The sequence below is a fragment of the Apis florea genome, unplaced genomic scaffold (genome assembly GCF_048593485.1).
Source record: "Apis florea isolate Af1SG1 unplaced genomic scaffold, ASM4859348v1 contig_3587_pilon, whole genome shotgun sequence".
Lineage (NCBI taxonomy): Eukaryota > Metazoa > Arthropoda > Insecta > Hymenoptera > Apidae > Apis > Apis florea.
This window is the reverse complement of record NW_028256789.1, coordinates 2,760,708-2,783,651: the sequence shown is the minus strand read 5'-3', so window position 1 is coordinate 2,783,651 and position 22,944 is coordinate 2,760,708. Positions and strand designations below refer to the sequence as shown.

The 22,944-nt window shown below is 38.6% G+C and overlaps 2 protein-coding genes across 3 annotated transcripts; both read left to right on the top strand.

The window, feature by feature from the left end:
* Nucleotides 1–981: 981 nt before the first annotated feature.
* LOC100871811 (neuropeptide CCHamide-2 receptor-like) lies at nucleotides 982–19,795 on the top strand. The gene is made up of 7 exons (XM_086914354.1): nucleotides 982–1,369; nucleotides 14,199–14,441; nucleotides 15,896–16,044; nucleotides 16,335–16,534; nucleotides 16,735–16,916; nucleotides 18,219–18,433; nucleotides 18,868–19,795. The coding sequence occupies exons 2-7, from the start codon at nucleotides 14,199–14,201 to the stop codon at nucleotides 19,118–19,120; spliced, it is 1,242 nt and encodes a 413-aa protein (XP_086770480.1). The 5' UTR covers nucleotides 982–1,369; the 3' UTR covers nucleotides 19,121–19,795.
* Nucleotides 19,018–22,862, top strand: LOC147656576 (uncharacterized). 2 transcript variants are annotated; one of them, XM_086914347.1, is made up of 6 exons: nucleotides 19,018–19,123; nucleotides 20,929–21,384; nucleotides 21,456–21,509; nucleotides 21,637–21,742; nucleotides 21,990–22,422; nucleotides 22,503–22,862. In XM_086914347.1, the coding sequence occupies exons 2-6, from the start codon at nucleotides 21,367–21,369 to the stop codon at nucleotides 22,537–22,539; spliced, it is 648 nt and encodes a 215-aa protein (XP_086770473.1). In that variant the 5' UTR covers nucleotides 19,018–19,123; nucleotides 20,929–21,366; the 3' UTR covers nucleotides 22,540–22,862. The 2 variants fall into 2 exon arrangements, with proteins under 2 accessions (XP_086770473.1, XP_086770474.1); XM_086914348.1 differs by lacking the exon at nucleotides 19,018–19,123 and having other exon boundaries at nucleotides 19,951–21,384; nucleotides 21,990–22,862.
* The last annotated feature ends 82 nt before the right edge of the window (nucleotides 22,863–22,944 follow it).

Genomic DNA, 22,944 nt, shown 5'->3' with positions numbered 1-22,944 from the left:
TGTGTTGGTTCGTTCGATGCATCACTTACCGAGGGAATTCTAATTGAATTCCAAGTGGTTCGGCAAACGTAACAACGAATCACGCCCGCGATCCTGCGCAACCATTGCCGGGACGTTTCTAGAAATTCCTCCGTGCGGTCGAAAGAAGAACGCGCGTTGCACACGAGGAATGCAAAATAAATGACGATTGTTCGGGGAAAATTGTTGCGGCGAATCCTGCGTATTGATTTAACTAGTAAGCCGTGGTGACGAAGTACAATAGACGCATTCCTGATTCAGCATCTTCGCCGCGTGTTTCGAACGCGAGATCGAGAGAGAGAGAGAGAGAGAGAGAGAGAGAGAGAGAGAGAGAGAGAGATATTTATCGTTTGTGTACGTACGATTTATTTCGCGGATAAATATCGTGGATCGACCATCGTCGACGAATAATTTAAAATAGATCGGGCAGCTAGGATTATTCTGATTATAATTTAACTTCGATTCGACGTAATGCTATAATTACTCTTATCGCAATTTCTAATTATCTCTGATTTAAATCGCCATTCATTACGAAATCAAATTCATCGTAATCGGTTTATCTCCTCGAATCCGTTAATTTAATGAAAAAAAAAAAAAAAGAAAAATTGATGGAATTCGATTAGAGTATCGCGAAATAATAAATTTTACCCCGTAAAAGGTAGGAGGAAAGGATCGACGATAAAAAAAAAAAGTGGATCGATGTAAAAGTGATTTTCGAATAGCACTGGTTTCGATTTCGAAAAAGAAGAGAGAGAGAAGGAGGGGTGGTTCGAAGGGACGCGTAAACGTCTCGGGCGTGGAAAGTGAAGAAAGGGCAGACAAAACGATGCATCGTGTTTTGCGACTGCGTGGAGGGAGCGCGGAACCTCCGCAAATCCAAGTTTCGCTTCAGTTTACGGCGCGCTGTCGATTTCGCCGAATTGATATCTAGTGGTGGTGATAAAATTATTTTAATCGTGAAATCTTCTCTTCTTCTTGCCACGAAATTCCTATGGCGAATAATAATCGCTCGTCGAGAAAGAAAACGCGCGTCTTTCGCGTGTGCTTTTAACATGTCGACGATGATAATTTTTCGTGCTTTGTCCTAGCGTTAAATTTTCCGCGGAAGAATTCTTTATTTATATCCGATCGATTCAAATTAAATGTATCTTGCCTGCATCGAGATCGAAAGGAAGGCTGGAGTGAATGGCGCGCATCGTTTGGGCAGGCAAAAGTATGAAAAGACCGGTTAAAAACAGAAGGAATTAAACATTTACGACGTGAATACACGACGAGTCGAAACGGCATCGGTTAAAAACGCGAAACTTTGAGGCGGCTCGTCGTGGAGGAAAAGTGGAAGGCAGCGTGAAAGGTAAAACCATTTACGAAGTCTGTGGCTCAATTGAGTTATCGATAAACAGGATCCATCGAGTTATTCTGTTCGATGTCACTTTGCACAAGGATAACTAAACAGTTCGCAAATAGTAATAGGATTACGTCTAACAGGTCGCAAGTTTGTAATTAAAGAAATAGGTAATTCATCTATTGTTGAAATTTAAATCTTAAATCGATGAATTTTGATGGATATTTTCGACGTGTTTTTCAGAAATTGCGTTCAAAATGAAATAAAATGGTAACTTTCGTGAGAAAATCTCTCCGCATTTGTTCAACGGGGAAAAAGCTGATTATTTTACACCACGCGGGTATAAAAATAGAGTGCAATATGCTATACAAACGTAGCTGAAGTGGCGAATAATTGATACGCAAACATTTCTTGTTCGAGCAGAATGCAGTTGCACGCGGATACATCGCCGCGGACCTACAAGTGGTTTTCTAATTTTAAACGTTAAAATGCCTTCGATCCAGCTTCGCGTGATCACGATACATTGTTACAACACCGTCGATATCATCTTTAATTGGATTAAAGATGTTTGTTTTCCAACTCGAGGTATATCTTTTTTTTTTTTTATATATATAGCCACGCAACATTGGATTAACATCTATATAACAATTAAAATGGAAATCACGAAAAGACATTTGCCTGAATATTACGCATTCTAATCAACTTTTCTCTAAACTCAATGATGAATAAAATGCACGTTCCGAGAGATACCGCGAGAGATAGTTTCAACGAATAATTCAACGCGAATTTTGGCTTAATAACTCGAACGTTTTGTTGCGTTTCCGCGCGGTGGAGAAAATTTCGTGCGAATTGTTGCCGGATAAATCGTGTTTAGCGTAGTTCATGCGTGAAGAATAAAATGAAGGTAGGTAGTGGTAGTGGAGAACGGGTCGAATCGAAGAAAACTCGACGCGAAAACTCGAGGGGAGGGTAAAGCCGTTGACGATGATTCGGTTGGAAACGTGTGTTCTTCATCGGCGAAGAGATAAGGAAAGGAAAAGATTGAGAGAAAAGATTTCTCGTCTGCTCGGGTGAAAGAATTCTAACGAGATTTGCGAGTGTTGCCTTCAAGAATTTCCAGTTTACGAGGCAAATATGGCAAAAATTTGCCTCGCGTTGGCAAAGAAACGTGTCGATTTTTTTATTTCCCTGCTGTGTTTCTTTTTTTTTTTCTTTCTACATTAATAAAAATATCGTAGAGGAAACTTTTTCTTTTCCAATTAATTCCAAAGCGTTATTCCATACCGAATCGCTTGATTATTCGTTAAATAATTTAATTCCACGAAATTTTTCATTCGCGATAGACAAGCATTCGATTAATGGATTTCAATATCGAATGAAACTTTTTTGGAAATGAAATATTATGCTTACGTTTGATACAGTTTGAGAGAGGCGAAAGAGGAAGAAGGCAGCTTGCACAGAGAAATAACGTATTCCACGATCGTCACTTGGACGCTTGTTTAACATGTCAACCAAGTTTGACATAGTGCCTCAACTTCTCTGGAACTGGTGTTGCCAACACTTATCGCTTGCCATTTGCATCGAGCGAGGAAAAGATGGGACTCGATGAACGAATGAATTTGCAAGCTCGATGAGAATAAGAATTCAATTTTTTTCTTTTTCTCTTCTGTTAATTATTATATTGTTTATCAACGATCTTGTTGCTTGAAACTTAACTTTGAACACGAAATCAGATGACGTGTTTCCATCTAATTGGACTTTTCCTTTTTCTTTTTTTTTTTTTTTCTTTTTCTTTTTTGATTACACAAGACGTGACGTGAAAGCTAATATCGATGAGTATTTCGTACATACATGCGGAATGCATAATGCACTCTCTCGATTGTATGGGAAGTCAAACAGGAGTGTCAAACGAGTCTATAATGAAACAATTGAAGCGAAGCTTCACTTTGTCTAATTAAGATGTTCCATGCTCGAAACGCTCAGGTACCTGCATTTTCGATAATTCGCAATTTAGTGCATTTACCGAGACACAACTATTTACCGATGTAATTCATAATTCATACACCAATTGATGGTGGTAAGAGAAGCTTTGTTGTCGCGATTTTCTCATTCGAGTACAATTTTGTTCGAGTACAAACGAGTTTTGTCAAGATAGAAAAAAAATCCTTTGAACTTTCCAATATTATTTCCATATTTTTTTTTTTATCAACGACAGTACCTGTGGCAAAAACAAAAATTCTCTAGTTTTATAGAATACACGAAAATGTTAAAAGTTTTGCAGAAATCTCAAATTTTGACGTTTCGAAAAATTTCTTTCGGATTTCGATGAACGAGGAACGAAATGTTTTTTTTAGTAGATGCAGGAAAAAACTTGCGAAAACTTGCATCCCTTGGGAATAAAATAGAAGCAAGAAATCATCGTCTCTGTAAATAACGTGCGGATAAATCTGTTCAAAAAGGATTTCCTCTTAATCCAACCTCTGCCTCGATTAATCTTAAATGAACGTGAAAGCGGTTGTTATCGTTCATCAGAGATTTGCAAACGATTCGTAATACCTTCTTCGATCTTCCAACGTTCGATATCTGAAGATTCCTTGGACGGAATCACTTCGAGGTGCTCGAGTTTCGAGCATCGTCCACCATCCATCGTGTAAAAGAAACACGTAGAAACGACGAAAACTGAAAGCAAACTTCGACAAACTAAGTAATTCTCACTTAAGAATTTACATCACGAATCACGCCATCTTATCTATCGTGGCCAATTCGATTAATACGAGATGAAGAATTCGTTGTGCGATCCAAACATCGAAATTGGCAAACATCGATGGAAATTCGAATGGAACGAATCGAATTAGGGCGAAGAAGATTGGAAGCCAAACGCTACGAATTAAAAGGGATTTGGCGAATAACGAAGAACGAGGAAAAACATGTTATTCGGTTTAATTACCTTGATTATCCGACTGTAACATCGGATCTTAAAAAAGTGTCGTCGACTAATTACCGACTTTACGCTAAGCTTAACACGACGAGGATAAACAAACGTTTTAAACGGTGAGGGTGAATAATTAAAATTTGCCTTGATTACGATCGCCAAAGCGAGAACACGACCATTTGTCCAGTTTCCTTCGTTGCAAAAAAAAAAAAAAATATCCGTAAGCCTCTCTCCCTTTCTCTCTGATTTCTTTTTTTGTCCCTTTCTCGTTCTCGATGGCGATCAGTATTTCCCAAGTGACGGATTATAGGGGAGTAGAGAGAGAAAGGTAGGAGCTGCTTGGAAGCTTCATTAACTTGGTAACTCGAGGAATAACCTGGTCGAAAAGAAGCGCGTGGGATCTCGAGGAAATGCCTTCATTCGTGTATTACTCCGTGCCTTTTATTCGTATCAAAAAATTAAATTCCAAGCTTGCGTGTCTCGCCAATGCTGGCTAATTAATGCTCGAGAAATTATCCAGAGAATGGAAGAGAGAGAGAGAGAGAGAGCGTAAATGAGAACGTAAAGAGAGTTGTGCGATATGAAACTTAATAAAAAATTTATTTGGAAACAAATACACGTTTTACTCGAATTAATTTTAATGATTCGAGGGTAGAATTTCCAGCAGGAATTTCGTAACGTATGCAAATATATACGTTGTTGTTGAGAACGGTGTAACGTTAAATTAGTACCATAAACCAGATACTAGATATCCTTGCGAGCGGTGACCAACGGATAGTCATTCAATCCTTTAACGCACATGTGCCGCAAAAGGTTAAAATAAACTCGTTTCGTTGAAGCGAAATGATACGACTTGTTGAAAATCCGATTTTACTTCTCGTTCTTCTCGCTCTGAATGTCGCCTACACGAGTGTTTTAAACAGGAAGACAAAATGAAATCTCGAGAATGAGAAGCACCACGATCGAATTCGTAGAGATTTTTTTTCACGGAGAAAAAGAATAATCTTGTTTATCGCGTGGAAAGATGAGGATCGAGCAAGTGATCACTGTATCAAACAAAATGGGATTAAAAATTGGTTCGAGAAAGATGAGTGTAAAGAAGTATTATTACTTTTGGTTCAAAAATTCAAGAAATGCTAATGCTAATGAATAGGATACTTTGAGAGGGGGGAAAAAAAAAACTTCAAACGAAATTTATTTGAAGATCGAGATCGAGACAAGACGACGTCCATTCTCAAACTCTCGAAACTTTCAACAAATTTTCTCTCTTGAATTTCTCCTCTTGAATTTTTTCGAGGGGCGTCGTTGAGCCGATCCACGAGATTAAAGTGAATATTTTCTCTACCTATTCTTTTGATCATTTGTCCACAGTTTCTCCGCCATTTACCGGTTTTCAGTTTAGGTTCCGCCTGAGTACACGTAACGATACGGCTTCCGGCGAAACGGAATAAAGAAGTTGAATAAATCAAGTTACTTTTGGAAAAGGGAGATCCTTACAGAATCACGCGCATCTGTATAGAATTACTTTAATCGGCAGACTCTGGCGGATGAGAAAAGAAGCTTCTCACGATTTTCAAAAGCTCGGCTGATACGATTGTCTCGAAAAAGGAAGATCGAGGATATGTTTCTCGAAGCGAGGCAGAATAAAATATATCCCATGGACGTGGAACAAAATTCCATCCGTGAGATTGAAACGTGGAAGAATTTAATCCACGAACATTGGACGAAACACGATTGATAATTGGAGGAAAGGAAAGAAAGATGTTCAATTTCAAACGAAGAGGTTTCAAGCGTTTAGATCGAAAGGCTGGCAAATTGTCGATAATAAAATAATTCGCGTTCGGATTAATTGCAATCTTTACTGGAGATACCCGAAAACGATCCGTTTTAATTAGATACAATTCGATCGGGATGCGAAATGAAATGATTTTCTATTTTCACAAGTGCGAATAAGCTTCCATATCCGATTCTTTCTCGAAGATCCAATGAAGATTCCATGGGGGTGGACATGGTGACAAATCTATTCGATAGATATCATTCGTTGTACGAATAATTTTTAATTGAAAAAAATAATTCAAAGGAAACGTTCGATTAATTAAACGTCCAAATGATCACGTTTTGCTTTGCCACTTGTTTGCCGTTTCGCTCTCTTTATTTTTCTCTGGATGGAGTTCGAGTTACAAACGAACGATACGAAGCGAAACGTTCGAATTATTTCCCTGTGCATCCAATCGAGTTACTTACGTACATCCATTTCAATATTAATGAGTGAAACATTTTCTTTTTCTTTTGTTTCTACGAGTTCAAAACATTCGTATTTAGACGTTAACAATAATTCAATAATAACAGAGAGGAATGTTCGTTTCTGAAAAACCGATCAGTGCAATGCGTGAAATATTTATCATCGTGCGGACACCTTCCATTGAATTTTCGTGGCGAATTTTCCGCTCTAAAGATAGGACCTTTCTCTAATCAGGTTTAATTAATTGTAATGCGAGATCCCTTTTGATCCTGGAATCGATCGATATCCTTTCCACCGAGCGGAAGAATCGAGGTTTTTCCACGCGATATTTCTTCCCCTTTGCGCTCACCCTTTCGCGTCAGCTGCCTTCCTTGCCTTCCCTGTAATTTTTCCGATCCGCAAAAAATGTGCAATCACGTAGAGGAAGCTCATTGAAAAACACTCCGCGTAGGGCACGAGAGGGAGTCGTTCGTTCGTAGCAATCGACGAGTGTCAATATGATCTACATCTCTGTCAAAATAGAAACCTCTAATAAAAGTAATTAAAAAGTGGCGGAAGAAAAGCGCGAATCTTTACTCGACGTTTCACAATTCTTTCGACGGTGGAAAAAAAGGAGGATGATTTGCGAAGGAGAGAAACAAGGGCAAGCCTGTCAGATATTGGACGTGCGAGATGCGGATCGATTCGATACAGACCATTAAATGTCAATGCGATAATTGCGCTAAATCCTATATATAGGCAACATCCGGCTAGATTAGCAGTTATGTCAATGAGATATCGCTAAGCATGCTCGTTGCGTAATCCATGATTATCAGTGTTAATAACGAAATCGAACATGACAATCAATTAATAGCTTAATAACATGGACGGCCGTTTTTTTTTTTTTTCCTTTTTCGTCTCAAGAATGAATTAATCGATTACAATTGATGCGAGATTAAAATTGAGAAAAGAAAAATCGCTTCGTTGAATGAACGGGATGAAAGAAAAGAAAAAATTCAGCGATAAATCGATTGTAACCATTTCCAATGTCCATTTCTCGATATATCTTTGATAATCGAATAAGATAAACGAATTTTCTTTTTTTTTTTTTGTCATTCGTGTCCTCGATCGCATTTACTCCACGTTCTTTTTGATTACTGTTTACTTGTTTCCGGTTAGTCGAACGATGGATTAAAAAGCTCTTTGACCAACTATAACGCAATTTCCTGGACAAGGTAGCGCTGGTATTCGCTGACCATCGGTCTACTATCTCTCGTAGATCGTATCACTGGATCGAGATTATTTGCGACACTGATAACTCGTTATCTTAATGATTCCCTTCTCTCCAAACCTTGAAGCGTGAAATTACTCGATTGAAAAGAAAGGGACGCGGGAAATGGGATTCTCGTTTGTAATTTCGCCAATTGATACACATTTCTCCCTTCCATTCTCGTTTTTCTTCCATTTCTTTTTTTCTTTTTTTTTTCACGAGCTAGGCTATAATGTCGTGAACAAGCGTTGTACTACAGGGAAGATGAAGTAAATTGGAGTTGATTAAAGATAAATATCGCGAATGGTGCGTCGGTGTGCTTGGCACGAGATTTATCGCTCGTAAACGATGTAAGAAGCTGGCATAGCTGTTATTACGAAAAAATAGCTGCAACCAAGTTAGCCATTTGTCGACAAGAATAAACCGCTGTTGTACCAAGCATTTCTTATCTTCTTTACCTTCCTCTCTTAATTATTTTTTAGTTGCAGAGAAATTCTGCAGGGAGCAAGTTGGAGAGGGTTAAGACGAAAGTTTTCGTTAAATTTCATTAAAAAATAACGAAAATAAAAGTTTTCGACACACGGGATAGATTGTTATATACGGTTAAACGAACGCATGAGTAAAATATAGATAATAAATAAAAATATAGATTAAGAATGAGATTGGAGTTTTTACGAAATTCGGATAGATAGATTCGCAAGCCAGATTTGAAATTGATATGGAAATGGAAATTTCCCTGGAAACTTGTGCTGTATATCGTTGCTGCGAATCGCGTTATCCAAATTCGTCGAGCGGCGAATTTTATCTGATTGATCAAATTTTAGCTCGATTTCGATCTCGCGAATATTCCGATCGCGAAAGTTAACGAAAGTTAAAAGGAGATCTGCGAAAACAATATCGTCGCGATACTTTCGACGATTTTTCAATTTTAATGGCACATTTGCTCTCTATATTCTCCCTCAATTTTATCGTACGACGAACCATCATCTTGCCGATATAGTTTTTTAATCTTCCTTAGAACGAAATAGCTCGATATTCGTTCTCCAATCGTTTCCAAGACATTACTTTCCACTCGTTTCATTTGCATACCGTGACAAGAGGGGATTTCGATTTAGGAAACTAGGAATGCTGCGACCAATTGGAAAAGTTGCGTCTTCGAAACGAGACAAGGATGAAGTTTCTCATTAACTAGCTACTCGGATTATCCGCCGGCGATACGAACTTTTCCCAGAAGAAGAAGGAGGAGCCAAGTTGGAATACTGAAAAGCTGAATATATCTATTATCGAAGATTAATTTAGCTTCGAAAGATTGGAAGGAGGTGTGTTTTCACGTGTGGAAACCTCTTGGAAATATTTGCAATCTACCCTTTAACGATATTGCATAACACACACGCGCACATATTGTTAATTTTCGCTCCAAGCTTTTCATAAATTGCGCACCAAAGCAAACTAAACGCGAGTTAAAAATTAGTAATGTTCGTCTCGCCTGAAATAGCTGGAGAACCGCGCCGTACTGCAACCATGAGAATGTATATCGAGAAACCTCTAAAATCTAAAATCGAAATTTGCATGCCAAGAAACCGTTTTATTGATGCGATAAGATGTTTCCCTCGAACGGGATAACGTTAAACGATCCTGAAACTCGTAAAGGTTAATAGTCGATAAAAATGCGGAGGAATTTTTGTAAAGAAGCGGAAACCTTTTGTGTTAACACTCGTTTCGTTTACATTTACCTTTTGATATCGTATTCGATTCGATTTGAAATTTAGAACTTCATCCTAGGAAAAGTTCCCTTTCAAAACCGAATATTTTGTTCGAATTATTTTTATTAACCAGAATATTTGGAGGAACTTTTGCATATCTTGTCCATTTATGAGATGCATTTATCCTTAATACTCGTCATACTTAATCATAATATCGGCAATATATCAAGAAGTTTCTTTCAAAAGGGAAGGCTTCAAACTTTCCATCCCTGAGTAGGATTAATTACCAGCGTCTAAACCAAGAGAGTATCTCGGGATCTAAATATAATACCGATTCCGAAATTAATGATGCATACAATGGCTTTACGCGTAAATTTAATCTCTCTCCATAGAAGAAGGACCGTTCGAAAATAAAAATCGTGATATTCAATGAATGAATTTTCCATCTTTCAAAGAATCATCTCCATATTAAATATTTGCAGGGAATATTATTTGAAGAAGGGAAAAAAAAAGATTATCGAACGATTATGAAGTTTCAGATATATCATAGATCGTTTCTCTTTTTTTTTTTTTTTACGATCAAATTTGATGAATATGCGCGCGCTCCATTAAAATAGTCGTTTGAGTCGTAACACTATCGCGCTATCCATTTTTCGGCCACGCTTCATCGATGATCGGTTTTGCTTCCGTGGCTCGCCTCCACGAGATATGCAAATGACAACGTCAGATCTACGTACCGCAGCCGTGATTCCTTGTGAATATCATCGCCAACATCGCCGGGATAATTATTATTAAAAATTACGTTTAATCGGATATATTCCGCCACGTTTACAATGTGACAGGTGTTATCTTCCGTTCGAACGAATCCACTTCGTTTCAATCCGAAACAATTTCGTATAATTATTCTCTGCGCACGACGCGACGAATAACATTTGTATAATATCGTTAATTGCTTGTAAACGCGATGACAGCAATTATTTTTCGATAAGCTGTGCACCCTTTCTCGCGTGCGCTTGTATTTCCAATCATCGCTCGATATTTTCGTTCGTTTTATTTTTTTTCTTTTTTTTTTTTTTTTTTTTTTTCGACATTCTAAAACCGCTGTTCAATTTCGTCGTATCGAGAACGAAGAAGAATTGGAGGAGGAATGAACGTCTACGACATCGAGAATACAGGTTACTCGCTGTACGTCGAAGACTCGTTCCATTAACCAATCTGGAACTAGAAAATAGGATGTTTTGCTCGAAAGAAGGGATCCTTTCAAAGAACAAGATAAGAAGAGTCTATTTTATTCGAGATTGTATAAATAAAAACATTTCGATTTGTCATCTTTGAAGCACAAATTTTTCGAGTGAAAAAAAAGAATTTCAAGTTGCATAAAAATTTTACTTGCAACGAGAAAATCAGCAAAAGAATTGAAAAATAAATTAATTCGATATTTAATTACGAGATTAACGATTCCAGTAATTGCAACTTGTAATTACGTGTAATTATTTTAATTAATAATTCGATACAAAAGTTTCGAGTAATAGTTTTTAGAATTAATTCGGCCACTTTTGATGCAAGGCACGGAATACATCACCTCTTGTTCCGCTCGTAAACTTTGTGATCCGAAGTTTGGTTATAAATTCAGCGTAATTCATGAGATGTCGCGCTAAAATGGCATAAAGCTTGGCAAAACATAATAAGATAGTGAAATACTCGAGCTAATGGAACCGCAGAGGCACGAGAAAATCGGAGCAATCCATTTCAGGTATAATGAAATTGCAACAGGTATGCAATTTGACGTAATTGGAGATAAAGTTCATTCGAATGAACGGAAAATGAATGGAAAATAAAATCCATCCCATTTCTTAATCTTTGTGTATCGAAATCGAGACGTTTTTCTTGAAAAGTATCTAATGTAACTTCGATGGTGGAAATAATATCTTCACGGTTCGCGTAGTAATGGAACGTTGTGAAGTCGAAGAACACGACTACGAGTGAACAAATTCAAAGATGCTCGTGAAATTTGCACACTCGTTCATCGATGATAGCGTTGTTATAAAACCGTAACCACTTTGACAATTAAAGTAGAATGGAGTGAAATTCTTGATATCGAATTATCACCGTTTCACAGAAGAAGGAGAATTCGATTGACGTTACTCAGAGATAAAAAAAAAATTTGCTTACTGTTCTAATTGATCAGATCAGGAAAGTTAAACGAAGAAATTTGACTTCCTTTCCCCAGAAATTCGTAGATCTCTTAAAACGATATTACCTTCATCGAAACTTGTATATTCAATTTGTAATTAAATAGAAAATTGAAAGGAGCAGTTCTCTTCTTTAAAGCGTGGTGAAAAAAGAACGAAGAGATTCGTGGAAAATCGATAATATTTCTCTCCAACCAGCGTATCGATCGGACTCTACAAGTTGCTCGTTGCGAAACTATTCTCACAGGAGAGCGATATGAAATCATAATATCGACGAATATTCTCGAGAAATCAAATCTTCGTTGTCGGTCAAGTTTATTTCAAATTAAAATGGCAGGGAGAGAGAAAGAGAGAGAGAGAGAGGTCATATAACGATCAATCTGATTAATTTTTATTGTGCCACGATTCTCTATCGGACAGTCGGATATCGATACGCAGGTTTCATGGGACAAAAGCGAGGGTGGCATCGCGTGAAATGAAAAATGACTCTACGAATGAATGCGCTTTTCAAATCGAAACTTTCAATGACGAAAGGCGACAAAAAAGAATAGATAAAAAAAAGAGAGAGAGAGAGAAAATGAAAAGATTGTATAAATATCATTTCATTATTTCATCCCATAAATCTTCCTTTTCCTTTAAAATGATTTTTCTATATCGCAAGGATCGCTATTTGCAATTCTAACCTGCGTAATGTTCGATCTACGTTACACTTTGCCATTCTCGCCCACGCCCTCATCTTTCACAAATCTCATATTCTGTTTGCTCGTTCAGAGCATATAAACTATATAGTTTATTCTAATCTTGGCGCTTGATCCAAAGAAAAGATGCACCCTACAACTAACTTAATCTCTCGTTCCTGCGCTTAATCAGAAATTTAATCCTGGCTTTCCTCTTCCCCCCCCCCTCCCCGCTCCCCCCCTCCGCCGTTCATTCATGGCTTAATTGTCACGGCCATTAATCTCGCGACGCGAAACTTCCTGCAGCGATTAAGAAGTTTAGATAAAATTGTGTCACTTTTGTTGAATTTCGTTTATCGAGAAACGATACATTTGTTTCGAGACATTTGCAGGATTTCTCGACACGACGGGATTTCACGCGTCTCGATAGAAGAAAAAGAAGAAGGTATGGCGGTCGGTATCGAAAGTTCATCCGCCAGACGGCGTAAAAGTGGATTTTCGAGGTGTTTCTACTTGGGAAAATATTGCACAAAATCGAAATACCCGAGCGAATATTCCTTCGACTTCTTTCTTGTACTCGCGAAAAATTATTCTTCCATTATTCTTTTTACGGGATGGAAGCAGAGAAATTCGAATCAAAGATAGGCGAAACAAGTATTTTAAATAGTAATTTAAGGAGTTTGTAAGGAAAGATTTTCTTCCGAGAAAAATGATATTTCAATGAAATATCGACTGTCGTACGAGCTCCATTTTTCTCCTCTGTTCCTTCTCGTCCGTCTATTTTAGAGAATATACATTGGATTTTCGAGCCACTGTCTCGGGGAATGATATTAAAACGTTGAGACAGAATTTGTGAGACAAAATGTAATTTCTCGGCGACCGTCAATGACCGAAGAAAATCGTTTTCGTTTCTGACGAGGAAAGAAACCTTATTTCTTCTACGCGAGAAAGGATAAAAATTCTTTTCATCCTTTTCTTTTCTTTTTGCTTTTTTCATTTTTTATTGTTTTCTTTTTTTTTTTTCTTCTTTCTCCTCACATGAAAACCACACGAATTTACGTGTAAATCACGTGTCGCTGCGAATGTATTTCGAATGCGAATATCCGTATCAAAGTGGTTTTTGTAAATTCAAGTAAAAAAAAAAAAAAAAAAAAAAGAAAAAAGAAAAAAAAGAAAGAAAGAAAAACCAATTTATTTGACTATCAATTCACCGTGTGGACACGGTGATTTTATCGTTTTATTTTTAATCTATATATATTTGCACTCATTCACGTGCCCGCCTCGAATATTCTCCGCTCGTGGAAATATGTCATATAGAAAATTGGATCGTTTTTTATTCCCATTGAAACAATATATTTAAGTGCTCATAACTAATTCCTTGACAATCGCAATACATAGAGTCGTCCCGTTTATTAATATCGCTTTTTAATTTTCACATTTGCCATTAGTCAACCTATTTAAAAACTCGTTATCCAATTTTTTCACGATAGTTAACCACGAGTGGAACGACAATCCGTCGAAACAAAATCAATCGACAAAAACCGATATAAACGTCGAATAAAACTTTTTTCTTTAATTTAATGTCCAAGATGTAATATGTAAAACATATACATATGTATGTATCTGGAAAATTTCGATTTTTAGCAACGCGAATGTGACAGATGCACTTTCAAGCAACAATGGTGTCGGGTGTAAATGGGGGGGGGAAAGGAACGCGCCGTTTATTTTCATATAGCGCGAAAAATATCGGGGAAAGTACTCTATGGAAACATGTACGTGTAAGAGGAGATGAATTGCTGCTGAGTAAATTGACAATGGGAGACAGATCGGTTGTGTTTTGCAGATGGCAGTGATCCTGAATGCAACGACGACCCTTTCCATGCAAGGAAACGAGGACGAAGAGGACGATAGCTACGTTCCGTACGACCAGCGACCCGAAACTTACATAGTGCCCGTTGTATTCTTATTAATCTTGGTAGTCGGTGTAATTGGAAATGGGATCCTGGTGTTCACCCTCGTGTGTCACGCCAGTATGAGAAATATACCGAATACCTACGTCTTATCCCTGGCTTTGGGCGATCTCTTGGTAAGGAAAAATCAAAATCTCTTTCCTTCCTTCAGAATAAATGAAACGAAGAGGTGATATTTTAACGCTGGAGGAGGAAAAATATTCGTTGGAAAAATGTTTGCTCGCTTCTTTGGACGAATAAATAAAATGTTATTGTAAAATGTTCAAAGATTCACATATAAATCTGTGTATCCTACGAATGATTGATTGATTAATTCTAATCAAAGCAACGCGATTCGATTCGTTGTCGAATCTTCTTCCATCTCCATTACGATATTATAAATAACGCGTAATGGATAAAGATAAATGTCATATGGACAAACATAACAATATAAATTCGGACAAAGTTGGAATGGAATTTGTGAATATTCCACGCACAAATGATAGAAAATTCTTGCCAAGACGAAACCTTCTTTCCGATTCGATTGCCCGTCAATCGAAAAAATGTTTCGAAGAAACCGTGTCGTTTGTATCTGGCAATATCGAATTTATTCAGACCGCGTTGATAAATCTGATGCGAGCGTGTCCAGGATATATCCTACACCTTTTTACGTCACGATTTCGCGTGGGAAATAAGTAAACGTACCTTCACACATCCAAAGTGAGGAACATCCATTTCGCGAAACGATCGTCTTTCTGAACTTTCGTCGTAGATAACAATTTTCGTCGACAACGAGTTTAATTCGTGACATATTCGTGTTCTGATCGATACATTGTTTATAACTATGCGCAGGATGATCAGAATGCGATTTTATCATTCGCAAATATCGCGGATAAAAACTTTTGTACACTTTTTTTCAAGCTCGAAAAGGAGACGCGTGTTTTATGATTTTTACGCGACTATGAATACTCTATGATAAATTATTCGAGATGATGATTTGTTTTTATCCGATGCAAAAAAAAAAAAAAAAAAAAGGCTTTTTATGATAATAATTTCTCTATGATTTCGTGAGGTATGAAAAATACGCACAAAATATTTGAGATAGAAGGTGGCAAGCATTGATCGAAGAATGTTTTTCTATATAAAATATCTGTCGGTGTGCTGTTCTATAACACGATCCTATGACAAGCTGCGATCTATTCAATTTGTCGCGAATATTTTTAATTGTGCGTACTCTATCACAGGCGTTCAACCTTTTAATTTCAATTTAGCTAGAGCAACAACGACGCTTTCATAAATGTTGATCAATGTTTCTCGCGCAATTATAAATTGTCGAGTACTATTTATTTTATTGCTTCTCGAATTTTGTCCCGCGCATCATGCAAATATCATTTTCATCCCCGGTCGGAGATTAGCCTTCTCCCACCGTTCTCCGTATCGGTAAATACGGGAATTAATTAAATTTCGCGGTGGGATCGCGGAAAAATATTTTCCAATAATGATCCTTGAACGATGAAATTCTAATTAAACGTCTCGCTTATGATTCTTTTTAGAAAATACGGAGTATTTATCGAAGCTTTATCAATCATAGGTGATCATAACGTGTGTACCGTTCACGTCGCTTCTGTACACGATTGAGTCATGGCCGTGGGGCCTGGCAGTTTGCAAATTATCGGAGTGCGCCAAGGATATTTCGATCGGTGTCTCAGTTTTCACTCTGACCGCGTTATCAGCCGAGAGGTAAGTTGTCAAATCCAGTTACGGTTGGGAAATTGTTGTCCCAGGGATAGGGCAGCTCTTCCAACTTTGACCAAGTTCCGCCCCATTAATGGACCAATCGACCGGTCGTTCGTCTGTTTAATCAGTGATCCAAACGAAACTTTAAACGTTGAATTAAAATTTCCCCTCCGATCCTGTTATTAAAACTTTTAAAACGTCGAAATTGAAATTGTCGAGGAAATTCGATTGTAAAAAAAACTAAAAATGTATATTTACGAATAGAGAAGAAAAGGATGCCTGTTGCGCCGTAGGTACTGTGCCATCGTGAATCCCATTCGCCGCCATGTAGCCGGCCTCAGTGCAAAACCATTAACGATATTAACAGCCTGCCTTATTTGGGTGCTGGCGATTGTTTTGGCGATGCCAGCTGCCTTTTTCTCTAACGTGCCCACCGTACCGTTACAGAGTAATCATTCCATCCTGATCTGTAGTCCCTTCCCCGAGGAATTCGGTGAGTATTTCACGTGTCGATCACGAATCGATATCCCTCATTCGGCAAACGAATGTTTCGCTTAAGCAAAAAAAAAAAAAAAAAAAAAGAGAAAACTGTTTACGATCGCTCGTTTTATCTCGCGTCACATGCACCAACTCGTATTGTATATTGTCGTGTCGCATCGTTTCTATATGTTCTCTCGTTCTTCCGGATCGCAGGGCAGAGCTATCAAAAGGGAATGGTGATGTTCAAGTTCCTCGCTTACTACGCGATACCGTTGCTGGTGATAACTGGATTTTATCTGGGGATGGCACGACACCTCGAACTCTCCACTAGGAATATGCCAGGCGAGTTGTCCACCGGGTGTCATCGTATGGAACAAATTAAAGCACGTAAGAAGGTACGATGACACGTAAGATCCAGAATTTTATCGATAAATTAGTTAGCAAGTATAATATAGTTGCAAAGTATCCGTTAACTTTCGTGTGTGATGGATAAAGTGTTAAGCGATACAAGTTTAAATTGATAGGCGGTTAAGTCTCTCTATAAAGCAAGCCAAGTCCGATAATTTCTGAAAGGCCAATTATGAATCACCGTGGATGGAGTTGTTCTAAAGCATCGCCGGGATGAAAGCTATTACACTTTCCACATTGTATCCGAATGAAAAGCGACGGTCGATCACCTTGAATTACATCCACTTTATTAGACAAGTTTCGGGAACAAGCTAATCCTTCAGTTGATTCATTGTTATCGTACTATTTAATAATTTGTTTGTTTGTACACGATACGGAATAAAAATTAGTTGTTGCATGGTAACAATTTTTATTTCGAGAAAAATTCGCTCTCTCTTTTATTTATTTTTCGTTCCATCTATAAACCGTTTATTTATTACTTTCACTATTGAATAAATACATGGTGAAATATTCTGCGAGATAAAATTTTTATCGTATACTCTTAAAAGTGACTTTTTTAATCAATTCGATGCTCCAGCTCGGTTTGAATCATTCAACACAGGGTGGCATCGAAGCGTGGCAACTGGAGATACGATGAAACCTTTCAACCACGCTTTTCTTACTTTTACTTCTCCCATGTTTTCATTCGTAGAATCCATTCACCCGTTCCCTAATCCATTCCGATAACAAGAAACTATCCGACACTCGTGCCACTCGAGCTTCGAAAAATCGTGTTTGATTATCGAACATTGTTATCTCGTGGATTGCACAATCCGTGCAATTAATGTAATCGATCAACTTATAAATATCGTCGATCGACAAATTTAGTTTTTAGATAACGGGTTGGAATTACGCGTGGACGAAATTCAATTTAACCATAGTATCTGTTGCCAATCCACTCGAAGACGCAATCGAAATAATCGATTCATTCGGACGAGTTTCCGTTATCGCTTTTTTATTTTTCGCGGGGTGAAGTGTCTATACTCGTTCTGAGAAAACAATCCATCTCCGCGACGTTTTCTCTATCGATCTCTATTTGCTTTCGCGATAAGACGAGATACGTTAATAAAAGATAATTAGAAATAAAGTTTGGAGATTAAAAATACGTAATGATATTATCAATAATATCAAAAGTGGGAACCGAAACGAAAGCTTATTATTCGAGGGATTTTTCTTTTAATGGCGTCACGCTTTCGATTAAACCATCGATCGATTTTCTCAGTATTCTCGCTAATGGATATGATCAACAGGTCGGCAAGATGGTGATAGCATTCGTAGTTATCTTCTTTATTTGCTTCCTGCCACATCACGTGTTCATGCTATGGTTCCACTTTTGCCCATCGTCCAAGCAAGACTACGACGATTTCTGGCACGTCTTCAGGATCCTCGGCTTCTGCCTGAGCTTCATCAACAGCTGCGTCAATCCGATTGCGCTTTACTTCGTAAGCGGGACTTTTCGCAAGAGGCGAGTATAACAGCATAAATGAACGATAACTGTGCACAGGGCCGATCGAAAGTGAATAAAGATACCACGGAAGAGAAAGACAGACCACCTTTTTCCTTTTCCTCCTCTAATTCCTTCAATTGCAATATTTGTTGTCGTGTAATTTAACGAGACGACGATTCTCCATACGTTCATCACCTTTGTCACGATTAAACATATGTATAAATAACCTGCAAATAGAAACAAACAATTAAAGATATAAAAAGATTTGGTGTAAACAGAGAAAAAGTAAATAAGCACTCGGGAAATGTAAACAAACCTCCCACATATGTAAACAAACAGCTCAGAAATGTAAATAAACAATAGAGCGTGAAGGTTAGCACGACATTAAATATAGAATTTCGCAATTCATATATGCACTCGTATATATCAATGAACAGAGATTTTGTTTATAGATTCAACAAATATCTTTGTTGTTGCCTACCGAGAAGGAGTCGAAGAATATGTCGAACGGAGACGACGGACAGTTCGGATAGGAACAGTAATCGGGGAATAAATTTCTCGCAAAGGAGACGCGTGGGTAGACAGGACACGCTCAATGAGACCAGCTTTGGATCCACGTTTCGAAGACATACTCAGGAACTGAACTCGACGGCTCTCTACGAATTACCGAGCGAAGAGACCACGAGGCCTACCCGAGACAGATAGATTGTAAGTAATTTTTGAGAAAGATCTCGAGAAATACAAGGGGAGGGGGAAAAAGATGTTAACAAGAGTTGATCTAATCGAGGACCATTAGATTGGAAGTAAAAGATATATTTACGATGAATATTTCATTTATGCGATACGTATGCAAGGACTGAGAACGAAACGCGAATAAGTCAAATTCTTCGTTCATCGTCATTTTTTTATTTAATCGAATACCGATCTAAGAATGTTAAGAAACGTAGATTAAGAATTTTCAACGTTGTTAAGATCACCGACATTGGACATCTAGAGCGAAGATATTTTAATCGAAGGCCAATTCTATAGGAATCTGTCCTCGATACAAAGCCACCGACACTTTCGACCAATTTCCTCGAGTGCATCTGATATGCCTGTGTGATATATCAAAACAGGTAATACAAGCAACAGTATACGAACGATAGAACGGTTTGGCGGACGATGATCAACATTCTATTCAGTTTGGACGATTATCTTTCAACCGATCGATTGATTATCGGCCATGGATTTAGGATTTATAATCTCTCAAAGAGAAAACGCATCGATACCGATCGATCTTAGGATAAATTCTTTAAATTCTCTACAAAAATGACGCGAGAGAGACCAGATCGCTATTATATCGTTCAGATTCGATCGTTCAGCGAGTTGAGCGATACGAAAGAGTTAATTCAACGCGACTCCCTTACATACTAATCCCACCCCATTTTTTCCCCCTTCCTCATCCTCACTCCCTCCCTCCTCCCTTTATCACGAGATATATATATATATTCATCGATCTTGAATGAAAGGGCTCAACGAATTGTATCGCAGAGAGCTAAACAATACAAGAGAAGGGAGAGGATTCCCAGGCGTTATTGAATACGCGAGAGATTTAATTAGAGTGGCGAATGGAAGGGATTCTGTGCATTAATTGTGTTCTGGCCTGGCGACCTTGCCCCCTTCGCCTGTTAATCGGGAATTCCTGTTTGACGTGCACCCCTGTTAACAAGATTTCCAGTATCGCGCAACTATTGGCCGCGTTTCCCTCGACGTGGTAGACGTTCCCAACGTTCAGATAACGCCTGGACGTCTTCTCGATACCCTCGATATTATAACCGTAATTAGGCCACGCATCGACGAAAGCGTTTCCAAACGAATCGATAGGCACGAATCATGCATTACGTTAAAAGGCCGGACCTGACCAACCGTGCCATGCGACTCTCTGCGCGTGTGCGTATGCGTGCGTGTGACTCGAATAAAAATTCATTTAATCGGACCAGAGCTGGTTTCTTATTCCCATTGAGACGAGAAGGTAACGCTCACGACTCGCGCGAGGACGTCGTTGCACCGAGTGCAAATAAACGAATCAGATCCGAGAGCCGCAGCCATCTCGTGTTTTATTATTCATCGTTGCAAAGATTGAAAGAATGAAAAATAAATCGAGAATTCCTCCCAATGGTGGCACGTAGTAGTAGTACTACTAGTAGTAGTGGTGGTGGTGTAAAACTACTAGGCGCGATCGATAAAAGAGAGAAGGAAAGATTATCATTTCCACGAGGGAATATTATCATTACCCTGTATCCTATAATTTGGTATTTTCACCTAGTTTGGTGAAAATCGGTGGTGAGAACTGGTCGAATCGAGATTTATCGTCTCTCCGTTTCCCCTCATTGGTGAAACTGGTAACGGATATCGTTTCCACGGCTGCTGTTCGTAACGTATTCCGTGGAGGAAGGGGCGCGTGGCAGCCGTTTTTATCGGGGCACGCGTCGAGCAAACAGGGGTTCTCGGTACAATGGTACACGCATCTGCAGGGAAGGGAGGCCCGTTCGAATGCAAGGGGCACACTTCCAAGGGTTCCGAAACAGGGAACTGTGGTGGAGGGGGTGAAGCCATGGCAAACCGTCACCCTCGCAATAGACTCTGTTGGAACAAGGGTCGCTACGATTTGGACGTGGTTAGTCGATGTCGACGCCAGTCAACGGTCTTCCCGATTCCCCGGCTACCGTATTCTGTGAAACTTCTTTTGGGGAGAGACGAAAAGGAGAGGAGGACTGAGGACGGACAAAAGGGGCCATTAATTCGGAGGGGAAGCTGTTCTGATCCGAGAAGCAAGAAAGAAGCTGAGAGGCTTAGGCGAAGAGCAGAAGGAATTATTTTTGACTGCTCTGTTGCTTTGTGCCCGTTTGTGAAAGGTCTTTTAGTGGATCGATGGTGAAGTTCCTTCGAGTTTTGTTAGAATTACGGAAAAGATGAAAAGATACTCGTCGGTAAGTGATTTTATGCTCGCAAGTCTCGCGCAAATTCGAGATCGGTTTTGATTGGTATTCTTTTGGAGTAGGCACCCTGTTTGACGGATGGAAACGGCGACAGCAAGAAGGCAAAGTCAGTCGAGGTAAATTTAATGAAATATGAAATAGCACGAATTTTACGAGCGAAATATTATTGATTCCGCGTTATAAACCGAAAGTGTTATAAATAAGGTATTGAACAGTGTGCATACGCATTTGGTGTTTATACAGGAGCCAAATGCCAGGGAGTATTTGCAGTTGGCGCTGGCAAGAGTGTTGGAATTGCAACGAGAGATCAAAGAGGGAACGTACACGTCAGACCGTACCAGCGATCTCGGTGAGTAATTTATTCGATAAATTCACCACCTTATCTCCCCCCGAGATCCTTGATCGTTAATCGATTCTTGGAACTTTCAAATATTTCTCTTGTCCCGACTACTTCGAGAAGATCCAGTTTCTCATAAGCGGGAAGTTAAACGACTTCGACAATATTAATTACGAGTTCGTGTTCGCGCTTCTAATTTCTCGCGATAAATTGAATAGGAAAGTGGAAAGAATTAACAGTTGGAAATCTTTCTCGCCAGGTGAATCCAGTAGCGAGGAAGACCTGACAAAGGAAGTTATTCGCAAAGTATTCGAGGATCTGCCGGGGACACCCGACACGGTTGGAAAAATAATGGAGAGGATGACTAAGCCGAACAATTCTCAACTGGACGCGATTCACGGTAAAAGAATTCAACTGTTGGGTTACGACACCTGCCGTAGAACTGCAATCGAGTTTATGAAGAATGCAGTTCGCGAAACTCGACGCGATGCAACGACAAAATCAGGGTTTCAATCAGGGTTTCGTATGGGAACTTACTCGAGGAACGAACCGAGGATGGCGCATCGTAGGACCGGTTTGAGGAAAAGTTCGATTTGCGATCAAGAGATTCGTGACAGGATGCTAAGGAGCTTGGATCTGCACTTGGCCGATAAACAAAGAGATTATACGGCCAAGTTGATGAGACTGGGCATGTAAGATGAAAGTTAATAAGAATTTCCTGTATCCTTGTACCTCTAATTAATCTATTGTATAATTAAGAATTTTTTTTTAGAAGTTTTTATCAGGGTTTTTGTATCAACGATGTTTGATCTAGTCAGATTTTATAGAGAGTTGTACCTGTCTCTTAGGAAATCATGTACTCTAGTCATGTACACTCTAGTCATCCAATATTGATCGTGAAAGTTGAGACCGTAAATTATTTTTCTACGATATACGTATACAAATGTGTGAATTATAAAATAGCTTAAAACTGAATCGAGAAGATTATTTCGTGAATGATAATTTGTGTACTTGAGAATTCATAGGTTCGTCGATTTTTTGTAAAAAACAACCTTTATTTATAATGTATAATTAAAAAAAAAAAAAAAAAAAGAAAGAAAGAAAGGGAATAAAATAAGAAATTTTAAAGATATCTACAATACGATTTAAATACCTAAACGCTCCACAATCTTCCATTTCTTCTCTCAGAAAAATGGCAAAACTAGAAAATAGAA